Genomic DNA, 23,965 nt, shown 5'->3' on the forward strand with positions numbered 1-23,965 from the left:
TCAAGCACTGTTCTAAGTGCTGGGGTAGATAAAAGTTAATCAGGTTAAATCAATCAATCAATCGTATTTATTGAGCGCTTACTGTGTGCAGAGCACTGTACTAAGCGCTTGGGAAGTACAAGTTGCCAACATATAGAGACAGTCCCTACCCAACAGTGGGCTCACAGTCTAGAAGGGGGAGACAGAGAACAAAACCAAACATATTAACAAAATAAAATAAATAGAATAGATATCTACAAGTAAAATAAATAAATAAATAGAGTAATAAATATGTGCAAACATATATACAGGAAATATGTATGTATATATATGTATATGTATGTATATGTATGAATGTGTATATCATCAATCGTATTTATTGAGCGCTTACTATGTGCAGAGCACTGTACTAAGCACTTGCACTGTACTGTATACATATATACAGGAAATCATAGGAAACATTGAATTTGGTTCTCTGACAGATGCTTCAAGAATCTATAAACCACATATGTTTAAAAATGGAGTAAATCAATGCAAAAATACGAGATAGGTAGGAATATAGTAAAATAATGAATAAAAAAATGTGTAGCTTTAAAATCCCTTCACTTTTAGGATCATGGCCGACTAAAGCAATGTGGCGTACTGGATAGAGTACAGCCCTGGGAGTTAGGGGTCTTGGGGTCTGATCCTGGCTCTGCCATTTTCCTGATGTGTGACTGCTAAACTCTCTGTGACTCAGTTTCTTCGCCTGTAAAGTAGGGGGAATTAAATACGTGTTCTTCATCTCCATTAGTCTGTGAATACTACAGAACAGGGACTGTATTCAACCCAATTCTTATATCTACCCCAGTGCTTAGTACGGTACCTGGCATGTAGTGAGCATTTAACAGATAAAACACTTCGGTAGTGAGTTGCATTAATCCAGCAGCAGGTCCTATTATTTAAAGAAATTTGCCAGTTGGAATAGAAGAAGGCAGCATTGCAGAGTTTTTAGAACAAAAATGAGTTTCTATAAGCAAACTCTGATAGTGATTATCCAGGAGGATTGTTTCTAAATGTGTATTCGATTTCAGGTTGCTGTATTTCCCTTCATTTCCCTCTTGTCCAGGTGGCTACTTTAGCTGAAGGCAAAGAATGGTCTCTTGAAACATCATCTGCCCAAAACTGGACTCCACCTCAGCCCAAGATGGCACTATCTTCAGCTCACCGGTATGGATGTTTGTATGGTCACATTCAACCTTATCTTTTACCTTATTACTTACTTTTAGCTTATTTTTGCTGTTTTCTCCTTTGACCCCCCCAGACCTACTGCATAATCCCCCTATTGCTTTTGTCTATTCTTCTTGAACCTGTATTTTCAAAACACTTTTCCTCCGTCCCAGAACATAGCCCCCTAACATTCCCACTCCCACCCCGGCAAAAAAACAAAACAAAAAAAACCCCTTCAAAAATCCCTTCAGATATTTGTAGACACAATCCTTTATTTGCTTTGAGTTGTTTCACCTGAGGTCAGTTCTTGAACCTCAGAATACTTTGTTATCCATCAATTTTTTTTTTTGCTTTTCAGTATTTCTGCTTCCTTTATCATTTTATCAGATATTCCTTTCTCAGCAGAAACACTGTGAAAATTGGACTGTTTTGGTCACAGTTAAGCAGTGGTATTTATTGAGGACTTACTGTGTGTAACTATATTGTGCTCTTAAACATACCTTTTGGAAAAAATTCAGATGTGACTTGGGGTACTGTGTAGCTACTTATAAACAATATTAACCTGTTTCTGTTTACTCTGTGAATTTTCTCCTTTTTTGTCCTGTGTAGTCTCATTAACCTTTCATCCTTTATTTCAGTAGTTCTGCTGGCCAATCTCAAAATGCAACTGCCTCTTCAGATAAAGCCTTTGAAGACTGGTTGAATGATGATATCAACTCTTATCAAGGGTAAATTTTCTTGAGACTTACGTGCAAATAAATATATTTTTGTTTACTTCTGTGTCATGAGGGAGCTCTGCATACCAGTGGGCCAGAACTAAATTATTTCCTTTACATAGTACCATAATGCACCATGTTTTTAGAGTGCAGTAAATTAAAATTCACTAGAGGGGGTTGTGTGAGAATGAAATACTATTTCACTGTACTGTGGAATCAGAAAATAATATGTATTGCAACTTGTTTCAGCATAGCATAAACAAAGGTTGGAAGAAGATAACTACTTTTAATTCCCTTCCTGGCTTGTAAGTGAATTTTAGTAGCCTAATGCCTCTAGAGTAAAGCTATCTATTTCTGTTATAATGCTTAGCAAATGAGATCAGTAGGTAGCAGAAGTAGAGTTTCTTTGTGCTAAATGATCAGGAAAATGCATATTCTTTGACATAAATTTCACGAAAGTTCATACTTGGATGACTGAATTTGAAGCAGTACTTGCTGTCTTGTTTCTAGTATAATTGATGCCTTTGACCCTCCCCTTCCCCAAATGTTATGAATTTGCCAGGTAATATTTTTTGTACCAAAAATTAATCACTTGGATCTGTTTATGTTTAATGGTTCAGAGGCCAAGAGAATCGCTATGTTGGGTTTGGTAACACAGTGCCCCCTCAGAGAAAAGATGATGACTTCCTCAATAATGCCATGTCATCCCTGTACTCGGTAAGGAAATCCTCTTCTTGACTCTCTCTTCTGACCGAGTCTAGAGACTTGGTGCTCTTTCATATGCAAAGCAAAATTCAGGCACTTAAAACTGACAGAAACCATAGTTGATATGTCTATTTAATCCAGTGGCTTCAGAATCTTTAATTCTATTTATTCTAGGGGATTGAATACCTGTTCTCCCTCCCAATTCGACTATGAGCCATAAGTGAGACAACGACTGCATCCACCCTGATTATCTTGCATCTACCCCAGCAATTAATACAGTGCTTGGCCTCTAGTACGCACTTAACACACACCACAGTTATTATTTTTATTTCTAATCATCCCTAGCATCCTTAAAGTTAACTTTTGCATTTCTTATCAACTTTTTCTGAGGATAACTTAAAGTACCCCCTAAACTTCTTCTGAAAAGCACTGGGGCCTGGGAATCAGAGGACCTGGATTCTAATCCCGGCTCTGCCACTCGGTTGCTGTATGATCTTGGTCAGGTCACGTCTTTGTGCCATGGTTACCTCATCTGTAAAATGGGGATTAAGACTGTGAGCCCCATATGAGATGGACTGCGTCCAACCTGATTGTCTTTTATCTACCCCAGTACTTAGTACAGTGCCTGACACTAAGTGGTTATCAAATTTTTTTTCAGAAAGAAAGAAACTGGCAAGTTATAAGACAGTTGCATATTGTTTTGTTGGAACCTGTGAAAAATAGAAATATGAGTAATTTTTAAAATGCCTTTAAAAACTCCTTTATTAGAGAGCAGTGCTTTTTTAACATTGCCTAATCAGAAATATGATTTCCAACCTGATAAACTTGTATCTACCCCGGTGCTTTTATCAATGTTTGACACATATTCAGTGCTTAACAAATACCATAAAAATAATAGTCTTGTTGTCTGTCTCCCCCTTCTTGATTGTGAGCCTGTTGTTGGGTAGGGACTGTCTCTATATGTTACTGACTTGTACTTCCCAAGCACTTAATACAGTGCTCTGCACACATTAAGCGCTCAATAAATATGATTGAATGAGTGAATAATACATCAAGGATAATGAAAATCATGCAGTGTTTAAGAATGGGTATATGCATCTTTATTTTTTAGACACAGTTCTCAGATTCTCATTCTTTGCAAAAAAACTCATAAAATTTCAGTTTTGTGGGAAAAAAATTAATTTGGGAAAAGGGATCAGAGATTCCTGCTTTTAACTAGCTAAAGTTGCACCATTAATGATGCTTCTGAATTGCTTAAGGAGGTAGAAGCCCAAGGATATTTACATTAAAATCTTATATTTGTATTTTAATCCTGTAACTTCTAAATGAACCTATTTTTGATCTTTGCTACCTTGGCACTGAACCTTAGTAATATTACTAAGAAGGATGCATCACACAACAAGATCTTTATTTTTCTCCGTTGTAATTATGAAAGAGATATTGAAAGCATAAATAGTGTACGAAAGTACTGTTTAAAGCATTCTCCTTTAGAGTAATCGATATTACTCAACAGTTACTTTCTGTGATCATTTTGCCATATGTACCATATAGTTTTATAGGGTAGGATTTGCACTCTGAAACATTAAATACTACCAAGTAATTATAAAATGAGAAAATCTTGATGTTTGTTAAATATTTTACCTAAATAAGAAATACTTTTTATTGTATCTTTTAGGGTTGGAGCAGTTTTACAACTGGGGCAAGCAAATTTGCCTCAGCTGCTAAAGAAGGTGTAAGTAAATATCGCCAAAGTATGGAACGGACTGTGAAAAGCTCATATATTTCGTCACAAGACTGACAGTCAATTAGATTTAGCTTCCTTATAAAACTTTTTTTACAAGGTTATTATAGTTGGCTAGGATTCTTGATATTTTATAGATTTAGCAAATACAAAGGCCATTTCTCTGAACTTATAATAAAAGGAATTGATTAAATTTAAAATAGTTGTACCTAAAACAAAATGAATAGTACTTTAGTTCACGTGGAGAAATAGGCACAATTGTTGTGTGACTTGAAATCCAGTTGAAGGTATTATTTTGAGCATAGACCCAAAAGGGAATTTGAGTTACCTCCACCGAGATTTAACATTCCTGTGAAGTTTGCAGAGGTTGAAAAAGTACGAATTACAACTTGCTAAAAAGAAGGCCAGGATATCTGGATAAAAATAAATCACTGCCAACGATTAATGTGACAGTGAACCTGGAAGGCTTATTTCTGAAAGAAATGTAATGTACGTAATGTAGCAGCACATTCACACCTAATTTGTACTTTTAACACTTTCCAAAGAAACCAAATTCTTTTTGAGGCTGCAGCCAAAAAAGCATTGTAAAAGTAAAAATAAAGTCAGAATCCAGAAAATAACAAGGTAGGAGGATAAGGAGTTAGCCAAAATTGCTGAATTAAAGCTAAAATGTATTTATCTTTGAGCAGCATTTTGGCCTAGTGGAAAGAGCTGGGCTTAGTGTCAGAGGACCTGGGTTCTAATACTGGCTCTGCCACTTTCCTGCTGTGTGGTTTTGAACAAGTCACTTCACTGTTCCTTAGTTTCCTTAACTGTAAAATGGGAATTCAGTACCTGTTTACCCTCCTATTTAAATTAAATTATGAGCCCTAATTGGGACTGTGGCCAACATGACTAACTGACTAATCTACCTTAGCGCTTAAAGTAATGCTTGACACGTAGTAAGTGCTTAACGTACTATAACCGCAATACTATAACAGTCTGTAACTGATTTATTTTTGCTATATTTCTGGTTTTGGGGGTTGCTTAAAAAGACATAGCTACTGTTAGCTAAACTAGCAGTAACATGAATTTATTTAAAATCCACATAAAGGTATCACTAGAAACCATGCTGCTAAGGTTACTGCTGACAGAATTACAATCTCAGCATTTTATATGCTATTGGAAATCTGATTTGAATAGTTCAACTTCAGTTTATATATGAGCAAATAAAAAATCATATTCTGTTGCTGAGCAGGTTGCTTTTATTGGGGAAAGATCATCGATGAAGAAAAAAGCACATATGTTTGTATCTTTCCATTTAGGCTACAAAATTTGGATCTCAAGCAAGTCAAAAGGTAATGGAAAAACAGATTCTGTGTCTTTTTCAGAAAAAATTGGACAATTTCAGGATTTTCCATTAATTTTATGAATAATTTGATATCCTGCAAGCCATATTAGTCCTCCTCTCCTTAGATGAGGTGCATTTATAGCTGGAGGAGTCGATTGTAGCAAGGGAAATTTTTTATTAAAAGTTTTACTTCTGTGTTTCATTTTTAATGGAATGTAGTGCTCAAACCACTCTTCATGGTCTCCAGTGAAAGGTCAGGTGATGGGGTAAAATACTTGCTGTACTAGTTAAGTAATTTATAAACCTTATGCTCAATGGCAATTAAAACAATTTTTTTTTTAATGTTATGGTATTGCAGCCAATTTTGTGAAAATATCACAGCACATTGTAGACTATCAGGACATAGAATTTTATGTTTGCTCTTGAAGGGAGCATGCTGCTTGGGTTTTACGAAGACCTTTAATCAAGTGTATTAATAGACTGCATGTGTTTAATGCATTGCATGAACTGAAATTTAACACCATATTTAACCAAATGAGACTATTTGAAGCCATTGTAGCATTGTCCCATGTGAAAAGATGCACGTTCTTTGCTACCTAGACAGAACTTTGACTTTCAACCAAGTGGTACACAGTCGTACTTCTGAGCATTTGATTGTAGAAGTTGTATTGTAGTTTTACACATGAAGTATTCCTATAAACAAAATTTCTCATGTGCGATTCTAAGACAAAAATGAATTGTCATAGTGTATGAGGAAAATAAAGGGCTAAATATGTCAGGGATTTTTATTTTGATGCTATTCCACGTGAATCTGCTGTAGATAATAGATGTTTAGTCTATTGGATTTTAAACTGAATAATTAAGTTGTGCAGACAGTTTACTTGTCCAGAGGTGCATTTGTCACCTCCCAGTTACCGATTCACACTCCAAATGCTTACCTCCTGGCTTGAATGAGGTGAAGATGAATTTCAGCCAAGGCTAACTTCCATTTCTTCCTGTACACTATTCATAATATGAAATACGCATTTGGCAGAAGTTATTTCCCACTTACATAGTGTGTCTTTATATAATGTCCCTTTAGAACAAGTGTGCATATGCAAGTAGAGTATTAAATGTAGTGACTAAAGTCTACTGACGAGAATCCTCATGGAGCTGTTGTTCTTATTTTTGAGCCTCCATTATAGCAGTAGAATCTAACTGTTAATATCTGTGTTTGCACATTCCAGATTTTAAAACTGGTTAGTTTACTGTAGGAATGTGTTTAATTTTAGTGACTCAGTTTAATTTCCATTAAGAAATTCATCACAATTATAGATCAGCTTTTCATTTTTGTAGACACTTCTATTGGAAATGGATCACACTACAAAACCTGCCTGTGTAATGCTTCTGATTTTTGCTAAAAGCTGCTTCTCCCTTCCTTGCTCTCTTTCTTTCTCTCTTTTCCCATCACCCTCACTTTCTTGTGCTGTCTGGTTAAAGTTCTGGGGCTACAAGCAGCAGCCAGAGCCGGTAAAGCCCTCACATATATTGTTGTGCATGGGCCCTTTGTCGCTGTTGTGTAGACTATGTGCTTATTACTGTTGGGCTGTTTCATTTTTGTAGCTTTTTACAGTTTTGTTCATCGTGTAAAAACTATTATGGCTAATACTATAATGTCTTTGAACTTGGTTGACTAAGAAAAAATTAAAGATTTTCATGCTTCCATGTGTAATAACATGAAATAAAATTAACAGTGACTCTATTATCTCGAGCCTTATGAGGCCTGAAATTTTTTCACCTATCTAATGTGGCTCCAAAATCCTAAGGTTATAGGAGCTTGAAGCATCAGTTTGGGATGCTTAGGCAACTACCAGTACCCGTGCTTTAGTTCCTCCCCATCCTTCCTCCCTCCCTCCCTCTCTCTTTGGCTAGCTCTTAATGAAGGGGGCCTCAGAAATAGGTAGTTATCGGTGGAGGTTTAGGGGACCTGATCCAGAGTAGACAGAGAAACTTGAACATGGAACCCAAGGTCCTTAATGGGATGAATATATTTGAGGTCTCTCTGGATTGCTGGGACTTCAGGTCCCATAGATACAATGATGTACATGTAAAGTCATCACAGTACCACAACTTCTGCTCACACAGCCTATCCAGAGTAATGTGAAATAGAGGTTGGGGTAAGAAGGCCAGGTAGAGCAACCCAACCTTATATAAGAGCATCCAGACCCAGTGACTTTAAAATTTTGAAAAACTCCCATATTATGACTTTTGGGGAAAAGAATCCTCATAGTTGGAGAGTTGAAATCTATATTCTAGAATTTGCGTGTGCCATGAAGTAGTGAGGAGATGAACATTTTGTATCCCTGCTCATGAAGTCAGTTTTCAAATGCCTCACCTGAGCCTTTCAGAAGTTTTTTAGGAATGACTGATAGACTCTCATGCAATATCATGCAGTTGCTTCTTACGGAACCTGGACCTCTTTAAACCAGGGTTCAATTTTAGGGTGCAAATAAGAGTACCATGCAGGTTAATGAGGGGAGCACTAGAGATTTATGGTTGATGTTGCAAGTACTAGACTTGTCTTTCCTTTGTGTGGATGTTAATGTCTACATAGCTCTTCTCTGAGAGTTATCATTGACCCTTTTATCCCTTATATAGAGTTGTTCACCTTTGCACAAACAGTGGATTATTTCAGTGATGAGTATATGTAGTTATCCAATAGTCAGTTCTCCTTCAATGTGGAGAATGTCCGTACATTAAGGAGAAATTGGGATGTGGCAATCACACAGTTTTCAGTGTAATTATATGTGGCACAGCCTTTTTGTGCATCACTGTATTTCATTGTATCCAGCCAGCTGGGTGTTGTCAGAAGAGCATTTCCTAATTCACCAGTAGTCTTGTATCCAAACTTTTGAAAACACATGTCAGAACTGACTAGGTGTTTTCATCCTAAGGAATGGTGCCATGTAATTTAGGACCAAACATTTAGAACCCACAGATATTTTCATGTTTTACAGATAATGGAATGAACAACACATTTGATTTAGCCATGAATTGTTCTTGCCTTAGTAACAAGGATTTAGAAAATATTCCTGTATGCCCCTTCCCAAATTACTGGGATGTAATTCTTAAGTGCTGAAGAGACCTCTGGCTGATGGTAATCATAATCAACAGGAAAGGTTACAATTAGATCTTAGTTCAAAATTCCTTATTTTTGAATTGTCTGTGTTAATGTGCCATTTCTGTTTGAAATTTTCTTTATGACTTTAAAGCTTAGCAAAGAAGCAGTCTGAAATTTGCTCAGGACTGGAGATTGTGCTTGCCTTTGCTGTCACTTCAAGCCCAAAAGTCCAGCTCCTCAATTTGTGGGCCTTATGCCTTTATGTGAGAATTATTTTGGCTTTCATTTTAGTTTTTTCCCTCTAAAATGACTTCTAAGTGTTATTTTGAATGTGCTTTAACCTTTTCCTTCAGTTGCTTCGATAAGGCAAAGCTTCTAAGGTTTGGGGCTTTTCTGTTCTGTGTTCTTGGGGAGTGCAGCACACTTATATGTTGGCTATAATTAATAAAAAAAACTGACTTTTGTTTTGTTTTGCTTTAAATAGGCCTCAGAGTTAGGTCACAGTTTAAATGAAAATGTTCTCAAACCTGCACAGGAAAAGGTAACTGTTAAAAGCAAATGGTTTAAATCCTCACTGTTCTTTAGGAAGTTTGTTTTTGATACTGTTCTTCCATAGTTAGCTGTAGTACTTAGTTTCCATCTAAATGTACCATATGTATTCAGGATCAGTTGTATCAAATGTTTATGGTATCATTTTAGTGTATTTGTGTTGCAGTGTTTTCCGTATATCCTCCATCCCTAAAATTTCCATGATGAGCCTTTATTTTTTTCTGCTTTACATTTCTCCCCTCAGAATAGTATGTGGGGATTACTTTTTCAATAGCTAATTCATTGTCGTATTTATTAAGCACTTACTATGTGTAGAGCAATGTACTGAACACTTGGGAAAGTACAATACAACAATATGCAATAACATTTTCTACTCACAACGAGCTCGAGTTGGGAGGAACTGATTATTTTATATATAAGAATTTTTACTATTAGGTACCTACTGAGAGCACTCATTATTGGAAAAACAACAAAGTAGTTAATTCTGGAGACGTTGTGCCCTTTTTATTCCAAATTCCCCACAGACCCTACCAAGTTGCCTGTGTAGTAATTGTTAATGCTGGTAATTGTTAATATGAGAAATTGTGAGAATATGGGTATTCTCTGTCCTATTTTTAGAATTGAAGCCTGGCTCAAGCTAGCCTAGGTGAAAATTAGGTAAATGCCCAGTGACTCGCAAACTAGATCATACTTTGTGGGGAGAGTAGGAGGTATAACAGCAACTAGCTGCTAAAATTACCTCCATTGCACTCTTAAAAAACTATTCCCACCCACAGGCAAGCATTCCCCAGGGGAACGCGATGTATTTTTCTGATCAACTGACATCAAAAGGACTCAAGATGGATTTCATTGCATTTGTATATGAGAGGTCTGTAAAGGGAAAACTTAGAGATGACAGATGGCCCATTCATAACCATGAGAACTGATGTCATTTCAAGGAGAATAATCGTATCACCACAGCTCTTTGTCCCTTTTTGTGAAGGATTCTGAGCTGATAATCCATTGATCTGTGCCAGAATTTTGTTTTTTGTTTTTAATACCCCTCCAAACTTTATGTTTGTGTCCATCTTCTCCCTCAAAATTTGCCAGCCTTGCTAGGTTTAGCCCAACTCATCACAACCTTCAAATATCTGCTGGAAGTTAGGAAATGTTTGAGTAGTGCACCCCCTTGAAAACGTTGCCCTGTGGCTCTGCTTTTGAATGGAACACTTGCACTTATTAGTGTATTATGATCAGAAAAAGTGCAGTTTAGAAAGGGGATAATGCTTCATCCCAATCATTGTAATTAAACACACTGAAGATGTGTTAAATATCATGCTCAGTCATTTTTAAATTCAGTTTTGAAATTTTTTTTATGTATCACATTTCTTTCAAATTTGAATGAGATCTAAAATGCATGTGAATGTCTAATTGTCCTTGTGGCTGTCCTGCATGATGCTTTTTCTTTTACCTGTTCTAGTTGTCTCTGTTTTTAGCATTTTAGCAGCTACTAAGTTGTCACCTGAAAACATTGGATAATCACTGAAGTAGTTCTTCCTCTTAAATGGGAATAGAGGTGAAGTTGACTAACAGATCTTTGAAAAATAAATAAGCTCTTAGTGTCTTATCTTCAGGGTAATCATTTGATTTTTCTCTAAATATGAACATGACGTTATCAAATTCTATATTAAGGTCTAGCTAGTCGCTGAATTTGTATGTTCAAGGATTCAGCACTTTAAGGTCTATATTCAGAACAGTCTGTATTCAGAACAGTTACCATTATTACCCATTATTACCCATACTGTAGGGATCTTATGAGTAGTAGGTCTAACCCCAGCCTGTTTCTAATGCCCCAGAGCTGTGGTTGAACCTTGAGTAGCTTGGCAATTGGATGGAGTTAGGAGTTGAAACCTGATCTGACTCCAGGTCGTCATGGAGAATAAGTGCTTTGGTACTCAAGAAATCACTCAGGCCTGACCTTGATTTGGTAAAGTGGACTTGGGACTATTTATAATGATCCACTTGTAGTATAGAAGTGCTAGGCTGTTGGCATGGATTATTCTTGTCAACATTCACATTCAAAATAAAAAACTAGCAAAGGCATCACAACTGGTTTATGGGTTTTTATGGGGGTTTTTTCCCCTGTAATAATGTCTGAGTTGATAGAGAAGTCTTTTATGACCAATGCTTTTAAGGTTATTATCTACAGTATGGTCTAGGAGAAGGCTATAATTTGTTAATTTTTCCGGTATCTCTTCTGTTATTTGCACTGCAGAATTGTCACTGACAGATGGCTCTGAGCACAAATTTGTGTCAGTTTAGCCTTTTTGGCTTTGCTCATAACTGGTTTCCACAATTCATTTGTCTGTAATTGTGGTTTTAATTCAGTTAACTTATTGGGTATTATAAGACTCTAGTTTTGCATATATATAATTATTAGAAATTCTGTACAGATTATCATAATGTGGGATTTGTATGTTAAAGAAAACCTGTGTTGTAATACCTCATGTCCAGTACTATGTGCATGCACAAAACTGCTTCTTCCTCCACCATGTCATGCTGTATCCAGACAGGCATGTGTTGTTGGAAAAACATTTTCCAAATTTGTCATCGTGTTATATTCAAATATGTAGTGAAAACATGTGTTATGGCAGAACTGGATAGTGTCAAAAACATAGACTTCATGGCTTTGTGTAAGTGCCAGTTGGTTTAGACTTTACGTTTAAAATATTTTTTAAACTTCTTGTCCAAGAGGACTTGGTACAACATGAGAATGACAGATGAATACCTACCTGTGTTGAGCTACTTATAATTGGTGTGGTGCATAAATGTTGAGAAGCTAATAGTAAACCAGTGGTATATATTTCACAGAGTCTCCAGCAGAATTGTCTAAAGTGTCTTGGACTGAGAAAACTGCCATTTTGCATCTCCATCAACACATAGAAATATTATACCTTATGGGATTATACTGTCTTCGAAGCTTTCATATTAATCTGTCCTGTGGAAGCATTTTTTACTGTTTTGTTTCCTAACTGCAGACATTTTGATTCACTTAGGTGAAGGAGGGAAAGATTTTTGATGATGTTTCCAGTGGGGTATCTCATTTGGCGACTAAGGTATGGAAGGTCTTGCCTGAACAGTAGCAGGCAAAAACATTAAGCCAATCTCCATATTCACTTTTACACAATTCAGAAACCACATGCAAAAGGGAAATTTGTTGCTTTAATCCATTTTCTTCTAACAGTGTGTTTCAGATGCAAATGGAGTGTGCATCGCTGATACTGTGAAACAACTTCATTTGTTAACATCTTAGGGGCATAAATAAACACTTGCTTTCTATGCACCAGAAAGCAATTTCCTTGGTGTAAAATGATATTGTATATCAAACTATTCTTGTGTATTTATAGAATATGGAGATAGCTTAGACTATGAAGTTTTAAAAGTTATTAACACCTCTTGCCTCTTTTTCTTCTACTCTTATGCTGCCATTGATTTGTCACTTGGTAAGTGCTCGTAGTTCCTATTTAAGGTGTGACTTGCAAGGTTTTTTGTCACATGGAACAAGTTTTAATTTTAAATAGTTAATATTTAACTTAATATTGTGATTGTGCCTGTTCTTCCTTTGTGATTGAACCAGTCTTTTTCTCCTCCAACTCCTACTCTATTGTTTCCTCTTTAGGCTGTTTTTAACTGAACAAATATGGGTTTTTTTCTAGTAAGATTGCATTAGGCATTTTTGGCATATTTTATTTTGGTCAAGACAACTTGGCTAAAAACTACGTTTTAATCTGAACAACTAAAATCAGCTGTTATAAAGTTCAGCTGTCAAAGAGGGCATTGTAATGATATATGCCTTATAGAAATATAACACATTTCTAATTTTATATCCTCTTTGTTAAATAGAACAGCTTGCTACTTTTCTCCCGTACAGTTGAGGAGTAGGTAAAGAAGCAGACTTTCGGCCCATGGCCCATTCCTAAGCTTAGGAAAATATCTGGGGCAAATCACTGTGAGCCCACTGTTGGGTAGGGACTGTCTCTATATGTTGCCACTTGTACTTCCCAAGCGCTTAGTACAGTGCTCTGCACACAGTAAGCGCTCAATAAATACGATTGATTGATTGATTGGTGTGGCTCTGGCTCTTGGCTCTTTGTTGTCTCCACAGAAGCAGCATAGCCTAGTGGTAAGATCACGGACTTGGGAGTCAGAGTATGTGGGTTCTAATCCCGACTCTGTCACTTGTCTCCTGTGTGACCTTGGGCAAGACACTTAATTTCTCTCTGCACCTCAGTTACTTCATCTGTAGAGTGGGGATTAAGACTGTGAGCCTCGTGGGGCAACCTACCCCAGTGATTAGAACAGTGCTTGGCATGTAGTAAGCACTTAACAAATACCATCATTATCTTATTTGCTATTGTTGATGCATTTGTGAAGCACTTTATTCCAAGCACTGAGCTTAGTACTGGGTTAGATGCAAGCTAATCAGGTCAGATGCAATCTTTGTCCCGTGTGGGGCTCACAGCCTAAGTAGGAGAACAGGTATCGAGTCCCCATTTCACAGCTGAGGAAACTGAAGCACAGAGAAGTGGACTGACTTGCCCAAGGCCTCAAACAGGCAAGTAGCAGAGTTGGGTGTAGAGCCCAAGTCCTCTAACTTCTAGGGTCTTGTTCTTTCCATTAGGCAATGCCGTTTATAGTAGCTGTTATTCTCCAAGGTGACTTTTGAATCAGTTGGATCCCTGGTGAAGATGACATGAATTTCTCCTGAGTGGAACTTGAATGGCTGCTGGGGAAATCTGTAGGTGTCATACTAGCTTACCATCATTATGGTTATTAGGTAATTTTGGTATTAGGGACTTAGGCATTTATTAGTACCTACGTTTTACCATCTTTTTATTTTGACGGGTCCCATAGTGACTCATCATGGCAGCAAGGAACTCTGGTGTGTGGTCTCAGTTGATCCAAGGACCCACTCCCAGGTACTTTTCTTACCTTCAAGATGAATAAGGAGGGACATGAGCCTGTGGGTCTCCCCCATAGAACTCTCCTTCAGTTGCAGGAGCCCTGGAAAGGAAAATAGGGTGCTTCCAGGAGCTGAAGAAAGGTTGCCCAAGGCCCATTTTTAGTTTAGTGTGTTGAGCTACAGTACTGTGTGTGCATGCACAGATGTGTGCTTGTGTGTGCGCACGTGCCACTGGAGGCAAGAATTAGAAGAGAGACATTGATGGGAGCAGGCATGAAGAGAACAACAAAGTTTTCAATAGAGGTTATGAAAATATAATACATTTATCAATTTTTTATTTTATTTTATAAGATTATCCTTTTATTTTGAAGCATTATATTTTGGGGCAGTCTGGTACTGCAGAAATTCTTTTTAATTTGTTGAATATTGTAGCCCTTCTGAGTGAGCACAAACTAGTACAAAATAATAGCTGAGATATAACACATTCTTTGCCTCTGTTTAGGTTCAGGGTGTTGGCAGTAAGGGATGGCGAGATGTCACTACCTTCTTTTCAGGGAAAACAGATGACTCTACAGAAAGGTACATTTCTGTTTTCTTCTAATTTCATGACCCCCTTTCTTTGGGCATTCTTCCTCAACTGATTATAGATACTTTCCCAAGAGTTTCTTTAATGCAAAAGTGAAATGATATCTCTCTCAGAGACCACCAAAGCACACCAAATGCACATATTGGGTGTGCACTTAGCCTAGAAGGTTGAACATGCTCTCCCATTTTCCAAGAAGAAGCCCCTGGCTACAATGGCCATGTTGGCTGTGATGATAGCAACTAGAGATTCGGTTTTGACCTGCTCCCGCAGTTACCATTTGTGGTTCTTGTTGGGTCCTAAGGGAGGTGAGAACTTGAGGGCATCCAGCATGGAGAGGAGCAACAGGAGAGGAAAGGAAAAAAGTGGGTGAGGGATAATTGGGTGAGCTTGGAGCATACTGGTGTCAGTCAGTAGTATTTATTGAACATCTATTTTATGTGGTGCTAGAGGCCTCAGCTGTGTCCAAAACCCATAGATTGCTGAGGCTGCAAACCAGAGAAGAACATTATTGGTCACTCTTTCAGTGTCTACAAGGCCTCCCTTGTATAGCTTTGGAGAGGGCCAGGTGACTGAATCTAATGTAATACCATTGAAGTGGGGGAGCAGGTGGTCAACTCCATAGCAGTTTGTTGCATACAGGTTTGGGAAAAAGTTGTTTTCTTGGTATATTTGTGGGGTGAGGTAACACCCCAAGCCTAGGATCAACTTTGCAAACTCCAGGTCATCTGCTTTCTCAGTTTATAAGTCGCCCTACTCTGTAAGGTTAAGGGCTTGATGGAGAAAAGACCACTTCATTTATGTTCATGGTTGTTTTTCCTTCCAATTTACAGGAGGTTAATGATGCTATTCTTAACTTTAGCAAGGCTTTTGTTGGCTTTAGTCATAACCGTTGATTCTGGTATATAATTTTGTGTGTGTGTTTCGTGGAAATATCGAGCTAATCTACCAAGGGGAAGCAACTTGGTAAAAAGCCAAAGGCACCCAAACTCTTAATGTGCTAATTTAATTTTAAAACGTTTGAGAGAAATGGAAAACAAAGTTGTTGTTTTTTTTCCTCTTTCTTTCCAAAGACCACCTGAGGGCAAAAGCTACCAGAACAGCAGAGGGGAGAACTATCAGAACAGTGCTGTGGATCAAAGCTTCTGGGAAACCTTTGGAACTTCTGAGCCATCTAAACCCCATAAATCACCAAGCAGCGACAGCTGGACATATGCGGACAATTCCACAGAGAAGAAGAGCTCTGATAGCTGGGACGTCTGGGGTTCAGGGACTGTCTCCAACAACAAGAACAGTAACAGCGACAGCTGGGAAAACTGGGAAACCACCTGGGAAGGTGCAGGAGGGGAGGGCAAGAACAAAAAAGGCCCCAAGAAGGCCCCCAAAGCATCAGCAGCAACTGATGAAGGTTGGGATAATCAGAACTGGTAGGACTCTGCCTCTGCAGTGGAGGAAGAGGGCTGATGAGAAAAATTACCAACACAGATTTATTTGGTGGTTAGCCCGTTGTCTTTAGCCTTTTGTATTCTTTCTTCCATTCCACCTGAAAAAAAACACACAAAAACTTGTCAGCCCGAACACAGACAATTTCTTTTAGGTATTTCTTGCCAGTTTCAACTGAACCTCAGTGCTCCAATCACCAGGACTAACAATTATAGGTGTGCCATCTGAAACTGGTTAATGTTCTGGAAATGTCATGTCAAAGAAACAAATTCAGTGCAAGCATATTCTTATGACTCAGTATTGCATGTCTCTTTTCCTGTCTTCATTCATTTGAATGAGGTGCTAGAAAGAATCTGGGGTAGTAAATGGCATATTTTCAACAAACGGCCACTGAAAGAACTGCAGTTTTTGAAATGAAAAAGATTTATTGAAATAATAGTTCAACTCAAGAAGCCATCTTCCTGAATTACTAGGATTGAATGAAATGAAATAGGGGGGGATGCTTTTGATGCAAGATATATTAATATATTGCAGTCCTTTTTTAAATTTTAAAAAAAGTTTATCTTCATTTTAAAGCTTTCTTGAGGGAAAAATTGCTGAAGGTAGTTGGAATTTGAGAAACCAATACCAAGACCAACATTCAGGTTTTGCTGCCCTGGCCTCATTGAGCTGTTAAGAATGCCTACACTGCCTGTGTGATCTTATTCTTTCATTTAGGATTTCAAGGTTTTTCCCAGTGCTCACCCTCCAGAATCTGATCATGGGAAGCTAGTACTTTAAAAAGAAGCAAGGAGCGTTCTCTTTCACCTGTATTACTTCTTTGTTTCACCTGTAAATCTTATTTTACAGAATGTAGATGCAAATATATGCAAACCCTATTCTTGGAGCTTTGTTTACTCATCTTCGTATATTTGAACTTTAAATCAGTGCTGATACCGTAGAATGATTAAGTCATGGACTTATCAAGTCATAAGATGTGTTAAATTTTTTTGCATATGAATTTAATAGTACTGGTGGAATTTTCTCTCAGGCTAAGAAGTCCTTGCGTTTGCGTCATTAATTACTGAGCAGTGGCACCTTTTATTTTCCCCTGCCTTTCTGCTCTGTTTTTCTTCCATAACACAGGTTTTCATTTCTTGTTTTGGATAGAATGTTGTTGGGCAGTTTTTCTGACAGCATGCATATCTGGACAGATTACATTGTGGTGGGGGAAGGAACAGCTTGTGCCCATGTCAGTTAAGATACTCTAGCTAACTTTTTCTTAATTCAGTTTTCAGGGATGTAAGCCCCCATTTTGTAGGGGAACTATCTCCTTTCTCTAGGTATTTTGCAGCTGTTAGAGTTTTCACTGTTTTGCATTATTAGTATACTGCAGTAGTGAAACCCATTTATACCCTCAATCATGGTGCCATGGGCAAAATTCCTCTCCTAGGAAAAAATTGTAAAATCATCTACTGCTGTCACTTTATGAAAGTTTGAGAGATTCCAAGAAAACCTTTAAAGTGAAGAATGAGATGATATTGATAATCTGAGTAAGCCAGTTTAGTTTCTGCCAGTAAGTAGTGAGGATATGAGCCTTAAAAATGTTCAGTAAACTTACAAACGAAATAGAAACTCGAGTCAGTTTTTGGCCTCAGATTGCACCTGGATTTTAGTATTTTAAAGAAATTACATCATTTCATGTAGACTTGTATTTTACCTTCTTTCTATCATCATAATTAAGTTATTGTTTGCCTTGTTTACTTTAAGGTGGGAATTTTTTTTTTACAATTGTTGTTTCTACCTCCTATGTTTTAGGCATCCCCTGTTTCACTGTTGTTATTGAAACCTAATCATGAGCCAATTCTTGTTTGTTCATTTTGAGTTTTACTCAGGGTCTTGTTGCCCTAACTATATTAAAGCACACTCTTATTTATGGATCATTCTTCCCAGCACCTCTATTCTTCACATTTGATCTTTCTTAAAGTGCAAAGCCGAGTGATATCTCAAGACTGATGTTCACTATTCTTATAATGGCACTAGTTTTTCCAAGAATCTCAATTCCTATAGGAATGCCTTAATTATTTCCCCCTTTTCTCATTTCGTCCTAAGCCATCAAAGTTTAATTGCATGTTTAACATGAGATAACTTTGCCTCTTACCTTTTTGCATCTACCCGTTTGCTCTTATCACTTGACTGCAGAATTTACAAACAGTATTGCATGTGTTCTTGAAAGCCGTGTTGTGGAACTTATATATGAAGTGGTTGTTTTCCCAGTCAAGACTAGCAGTATATCTGTTGTTTGGTGGTGGTAGCAGTTGTCATGTCTGACAAAATCCTGGCTGGGTCGTCTAATTACTGCTGAAGTTGTTACTATCTAAAATAATACATTGCCACTTCAGCTTCCTGTGTCCTATTTTATTACTGTTTTGTCAATGACTTGAATCAGTTTACTGCAGTAGGGAATGCAATTAATAATTTCTCTTGCATGCTTTTTAAGTTTTGTTGAAACATTCCATTTCTTAATTCCCATAAGTGTATATTAATATTTAACCCTTTTATTAACTCATATTTCCAGGATTGACAAATCTTAATTTTTTTCATGGAAACTATTATTTTCACCAGCAATTTGGTGAAGACTCATGCCTCAGTTTGGCACATTTTGAAGACAGTGATGGTTTCCCGGGGATATAATGAGCCCCTGAGCTGTACAGTTGCAGTAAGAGGCCTGGTCATTATTACATATTGCTTTAGGATATGTTTGTTTAACAATTGGAAAGAAAATGAGGGTTCTGCAGTTAAGTGAATGAGGTGTGTGTTATTCCAGTTTTTTTTTCAAGCAAGGGAAACACTATTTCCTTCTCTCTTTAGAGGAGAAAAGAACAAAAGAAATTGATGTACCTTTTGAAGACTGAGAAGTCTTTGAAATCAGTTGCCTTTTTAGAGCTCCAAATAAGTTGAGCATGGAGTCCCAATCTAATTTCTAGAGTACATTCTAATAAATATTCTGAGAAAAATAAAAAGGACCTGATTGGAATTTACAACTGTTTTGGCCAAAAGGCCATGGATTACGTGGTTGAAGATTACGTGACCCTTTGGCTGCAGGATATTAGGTCCAGAAAAAGGTTTGAGATGCAGTGGATATATGAGAGAGGTGGTACTGTTGCTGATTGTTTTGAATCCTCCTTTGGATGATTGAGGCCTTGTTTTTTTAGTGTTCCATTCAAACTCTTGCAACTACAGTTAAGTAAAGTATCCCAAAGAGAGCTCTAATTAAGACAAACTTGTCTGTCATGGATTAACACTCACCAGTGTTCCATTGTTACTGCTCAGTAATGTTTCTCCCTTTAATAGATCCAGTAGTAGCATAGAATCTCTGAAAGCAGTTTGTAGTCAGGTGTTCAAATTATGTGCCGTTTTCTAGAGGCATGCTGCACCTATGTTCTTGCATTACCAAGCCAGTCATATAGTACTAAGGTTTCACATTTCTTCTCTCATACTTTTGTGACAGGTTGGGGGGACTCTTCTGTGTTCTTAAATTTTAGCAAGTGCTTGACCTATTCCCCTCCATCATTGGATCTGAAGGATAATGCTGCTGCTTTTTTGTTTTCCAGTCCAGACATTGTAACATTCCTCCGGTAGGTGATGTGTTTGTTAGTGTAATAATAATCAGTGCAATATCTTAAATGTAGTTGAACACCCTCCCCTCCTTTGTTGTCTAATCCGGGAAGCAGATTTAAAGATACAGTGTTCCTTTTCGTGATCTGAGTAGCTGACAAAAGGATTTTACAAGAAGTTATGTACCGCCTTGAACAAAAAGATATCAGGGTATTTGTATTAGCCGTCAAGAAGGGGTTGATCCGGTTTCCAAAGTGCTGGAATAGAGTGGGTCCAAGGTGGCTTTATAGGGTGTGACAGAAGAGTACCACTCTTGCCTTTTAAATGTCAGCTGAGTGATTTAAATGTATTTGGAGGAGGAGTTGCTGTAACTTTAATATTCCTGATATGTTTGTGTTGTGCAAGGACATGAAAATTTCGGTGACTAGTAACTCTGTAATGTAAGAGTGCTATTGGACTTAAACTGCAGTGTCATCTTTTAAATGAGAATTAAAATAAAGCAAAGAGAAATAGATGAAGTGTTTGAGTGAATCCTAAGAAACCATGGTTTAGGTCAGCAAAACCAATAGTAAATATTGCCATTGATGCAGATCTTACAGATGTGTATGGGATACCGCAAAGTCAATCAAATAATGACCTCAAATCCGGTGTATTTAGTTCATTGCTCAGCAACATCATTAGAGTGCTATTGCCAAATTCAGTTAAAGGAGCTCTAGGGAATGAACAGGAAATGAGAGAAGTGATTGGGAGAGGGAAAAGCCATAATCAATCAATTGCGTTTATTGAGCACTTAACTGCAGAGCACTGTCCTAGGTGCTTGGGAAAGTACATTGTAATAAAGTGGGAATAAAAAAAAATAATAAAAATAATGACAGTATTTGTTAAGCGCTTAGTATGTGCGAAGCACTGTTCTATGTGCTGGGGGGATACAAGGTGATCAGGTTGTCCCACATGGGGCTCACAGTCTTAATCCCCATTTTACAGATGAGGGAACTGAGGCACAGAGAAGTTAAATGACTTGCCCAAAGTCACACAGCTGACAAGTGGCAGAACCGGGATTTGAACCCATGACCTCTGACTCCAAAGCCCGGGCTCTTTCCACCGAGCCACGCTGCTTCTCTTACGAATACAGTTCATAAGGGAGAGTTAGAGAAGAGCTTCTAAAGATAACAAAATGAATTTATATGTAAATGTCTAACAAGAGAAAAGGTACCGTTTAAAATACAGAATTATTGCATTTTGCTAGTTTTCACGGTCATCCAGTTTGCTATTAAAAGCGGATGAATTCATTTTAGAGTTATCACATGCAGTACATGGCAGTTCCTAGCTTTTGCGTTTGTCCACTAGAGGGCGTAATTCATTACCCAATGCAATTTTGCGGGTTCTAATCGAGTGCAGTTCAAAGAGTCAGTAATGAAACAAATTGGATATTCATTCTGTTGCCTCTTTTATCTTGACACACTCTAACCCTGTAGTTTAACTTTAGAGTTCAGTCATTATATCTTCGAGATGTGAGAATACTTTCCCTGAGACTTTTTGGCTCAGTCTGGCTAAGGAAAAATGCCTCACATTCTGTTGAAAACAACTTCAGTGGACTGGCGTTAGATTTTGGCCTCCACTCTCTTTTCTGTCTGTTTTATTTAACAACTTTAAACTAAATGCAAGAAATTGCTGTATAAGAGGAAAGCAGCAAATGATATCAAGTTTTTGGGAAATTATGCTAATTTACTAGGCCAGTTTTGGACTATAAAATCTTGTAGATTATTATATAATATTCATTTAAAACATGGATAAATGATTGATGGTATTTAAGTACTTGCTATGTGTCAGGTACTGTTCTAATCGCTGGGTAGATGCAAGATAATCACGTTGGACACAGTTCCTGTCCCACATGGGGCTCACAGTCTTAATCCCCTTTTTGCAGATGAGGTAACTGAGGCACAGAGAAGTTAAGTGACTTGCCTGGGGCACACAGCAGGCAAGTTGGATTAGAACCCAGGTCCTTCCGACCCCTGGACCCATGCTACATCCACTAGGCCATGCTTGCACTGCAGTGCCTTACATCAAGTTTTAGAAACTCAGAAAGCTCCCAAGTCAATTATTTAATTATCTAAGAAGTATTGCTTATTAAGTGTCCGGTCATGTACTAGGTTGGAAGCACTTGTTATTCACCCCATTCTCAACCCCACCGCTCTTATATATATATCCATAATTTTTTATATTAATGTCTTTCTCCCTCTTGTGGGTAGGGAACATGTCTACCAACTCTTTTGTATTGTACTCTCCCAGACACTTAATACAGTGGTCTGCACACAGCACTCAGTAAATACTATTGATTTTATTGCACGATTTAGTGAGAAGAGTGAAGGGCTAGGAGACACAGGTTCTAATTCAGCTCTTTCATGTGAATTCTCTGTGCTTCAGTTTACGCATCTGTAAAATGGGAATTAAGTATGTTTCTGTACCCCTTTTGACTCTGAGCCCCTTGTGGGACAGGGACTGTGTCTGATCTGATTATATTGTATCTGCTCCAGCTCTTGGCACATTGTAACCACTTGACAGTACCACAATTGTCATTATTTAATGTTCCTCATTGATGTGCCAGTTAGAGGATCGGACTCTCCGTTTTCAGGGACTTCTGGATGGAAGTAGCAGAGTAAACTGTAGTAGAAAAAACTGTACAGGAGGCAGGGCAGTCACATTGCAAGCATCCTTGTGACACACCTATTGTGTATAGCTCCCAGGAATTCCCAGCATAACCCTTGGGACTGAACCGAGAGGGAGTTGTGGTTTCTCAAATGAGTCAATTCTAAACCATCCAGGATTTAAGACATTGCAGGCTGGAACTGCCAACAAAGTGAATGAACCTGGGCTTCCACTGTAGCATAAAGGGTTGTGTTCATTTCCTGGAATTAAAATGGCATAATTGAATTGGTCTTGAAATGAAATGTTCAGGCCGAGATTAGCCACTGACTAATTATAAATTACTGAAATAACACAATTGCTTCCTCTAGATACTAATTCATTCCTATGATTATTTGGGTCTCTGGGAATCAGTTTGAAAGGGAAAGGGGGGGCTGGAACAAAATCACTAGTGTTCAACTAGAGTGCTTTTGAGAAGCAGCATGGCATAATGGTTAGAGCAACGGCCTGGGAATCAGAAGGTCATGGGTTCTAATCCCAGCTCCACCACTCATCTGCTGTGTGGCCTTGGGCAAGTCACTTGTCTTCTCAAGGCCTCAGTTGCCTCATCTGTAAAATGGGGATTAAGATTGTGAGCCCCTCGAAGTACAGGGACTATGTCCAACCCGATTTCCTTGTATCCACCCCAGTGCTTAGCACAGTGCTTGGCACATAGTAACAAATACCACAATTATTATTATTATTATTTATAAATGTCATTTCATCACATTTTTATTTCAGCAAAAGCTCTGTTGGGGAGTCAGCTTTGAAGCATCAACTTGAGTATCATCTGGGAATCATCAGCCAGAAAAGCAATCAACATTTTTCTCTCTCAATTGTGGGGTTAAAGCAAGAGCTACAAACGTTTTCATCTGGAACTCTTTCAATCCTGACTTTCTGTGTGTGCACTTCAGAAGTGTAAATGACTAAAAAATGAGGCAGGTACTGGTTACCATGGTTACAAAAGGCTCCATTCAGACCCTGAAATTTGCCCCCTAAATGTTTCATCCAGCCATCGTTTATTTTTCTCTGACTAAATTGCTAAAAATAAGCCGAAAGTATACTGAACAAATGTTAGAACTGTATTGCTAATGGGATTAATAGTGGGGAGGAGGTGAACCAAGGGGAATGTGTGACAAAACCAAGTGGGTGTAATTGTTTTCTGAGGAATTTGTTTTTAAAAGTGCATTATAACTTTCTTGATTGAGAGAATGACTCCAGGTTAACATGGAGCATGCTTGCCTTTGAATCAAGCATCCTCTTCCCAGTTCTTCCCTTAGTTCCTTTCAGCTCTTTCCTTCTGGCATTGACAACTCATTTGCAGGAGACCCTCCTACATATCGGAATCACCTCCTGGGAGTACTTACAAATCCTCAGATTGCTTGAAAG

At 37.9% G+C, this 23,965-nt stretch overlaps 1 protein-coding gene across 11 annotated transcripts in view; it reads left to right on the forward strand.

Annotated features, from left to right (window-relative positions):
* ARFGAP1 (ADP ribosylation factor GTPase activating protein 1) overlaps positions 1–20,408 on the forward strand; it is a 30,097-nt gene extending 9,689 nt beyond the window's left edge. The window contains exons 5-14 of one of the 11 annotated variants that reach the window (XM_038749948.1): positions 1,088–1,188; positions 1,827–1,916; positions 2,525–2,621; positions 4,285–4,341; positions 5,655–5,687; positions 7,160–7,189; positions 9,265–9,321; positions 12,365–12,424; positions 14,774–14,850; positions 15,928–20,408. In XM_038749948.1, coding sequence (XP_038605876.1) covers positions 1,088–1,188; positions 1,827–1,916; positions 2,525–2,621; positions 4,285–4,341; positions 5,655–5,687; positions 7,160–7,189; positions 9,265–9,321; positions 12,365–12,424; positions 14,774–14,850; positions 15,928–16,285 — 960 coding nt within the window. In that variant the 3' untranslated portion in view covers positions 16,286–20,408. The remainder of the gene's footprint in view (positions 1–1,087; positions 1,189–1,826; positions 1,917–2,524; positions 2,622–4,284; positions 4,342–5,654; positions 5,688–7,159; positions 7,190–9,264; positions 9,322–12,364; positions 12,425–14,773; positions 14,851–15,927) is intronic. The other 10 variants (XM_038749950.1, XM_038749949.1, XM_038749951.1 and 7 more) reach the window with 10 other exon arrangements.
* The last annotated feature ends 3,557 nt before the right edge of the window (positions 20,409–23,965 follow it).

The sequence above is a fragment of the Tachyglossus aculeatus genome, chromosome 8 (assembly GCF_015852505.1).
Source record: "Tachyglossus aculeatus isolate mTacAcu1 chromosome 8, mTacAcu1.pri, whole genome shotgun sequence".
Lineage (NCBI taxonomy): Eukaryota > Metazoa > Chordata > Mammalia > Monotremata > Tachyglossidae > Tachyglossus > Tachyglossus aculeatus.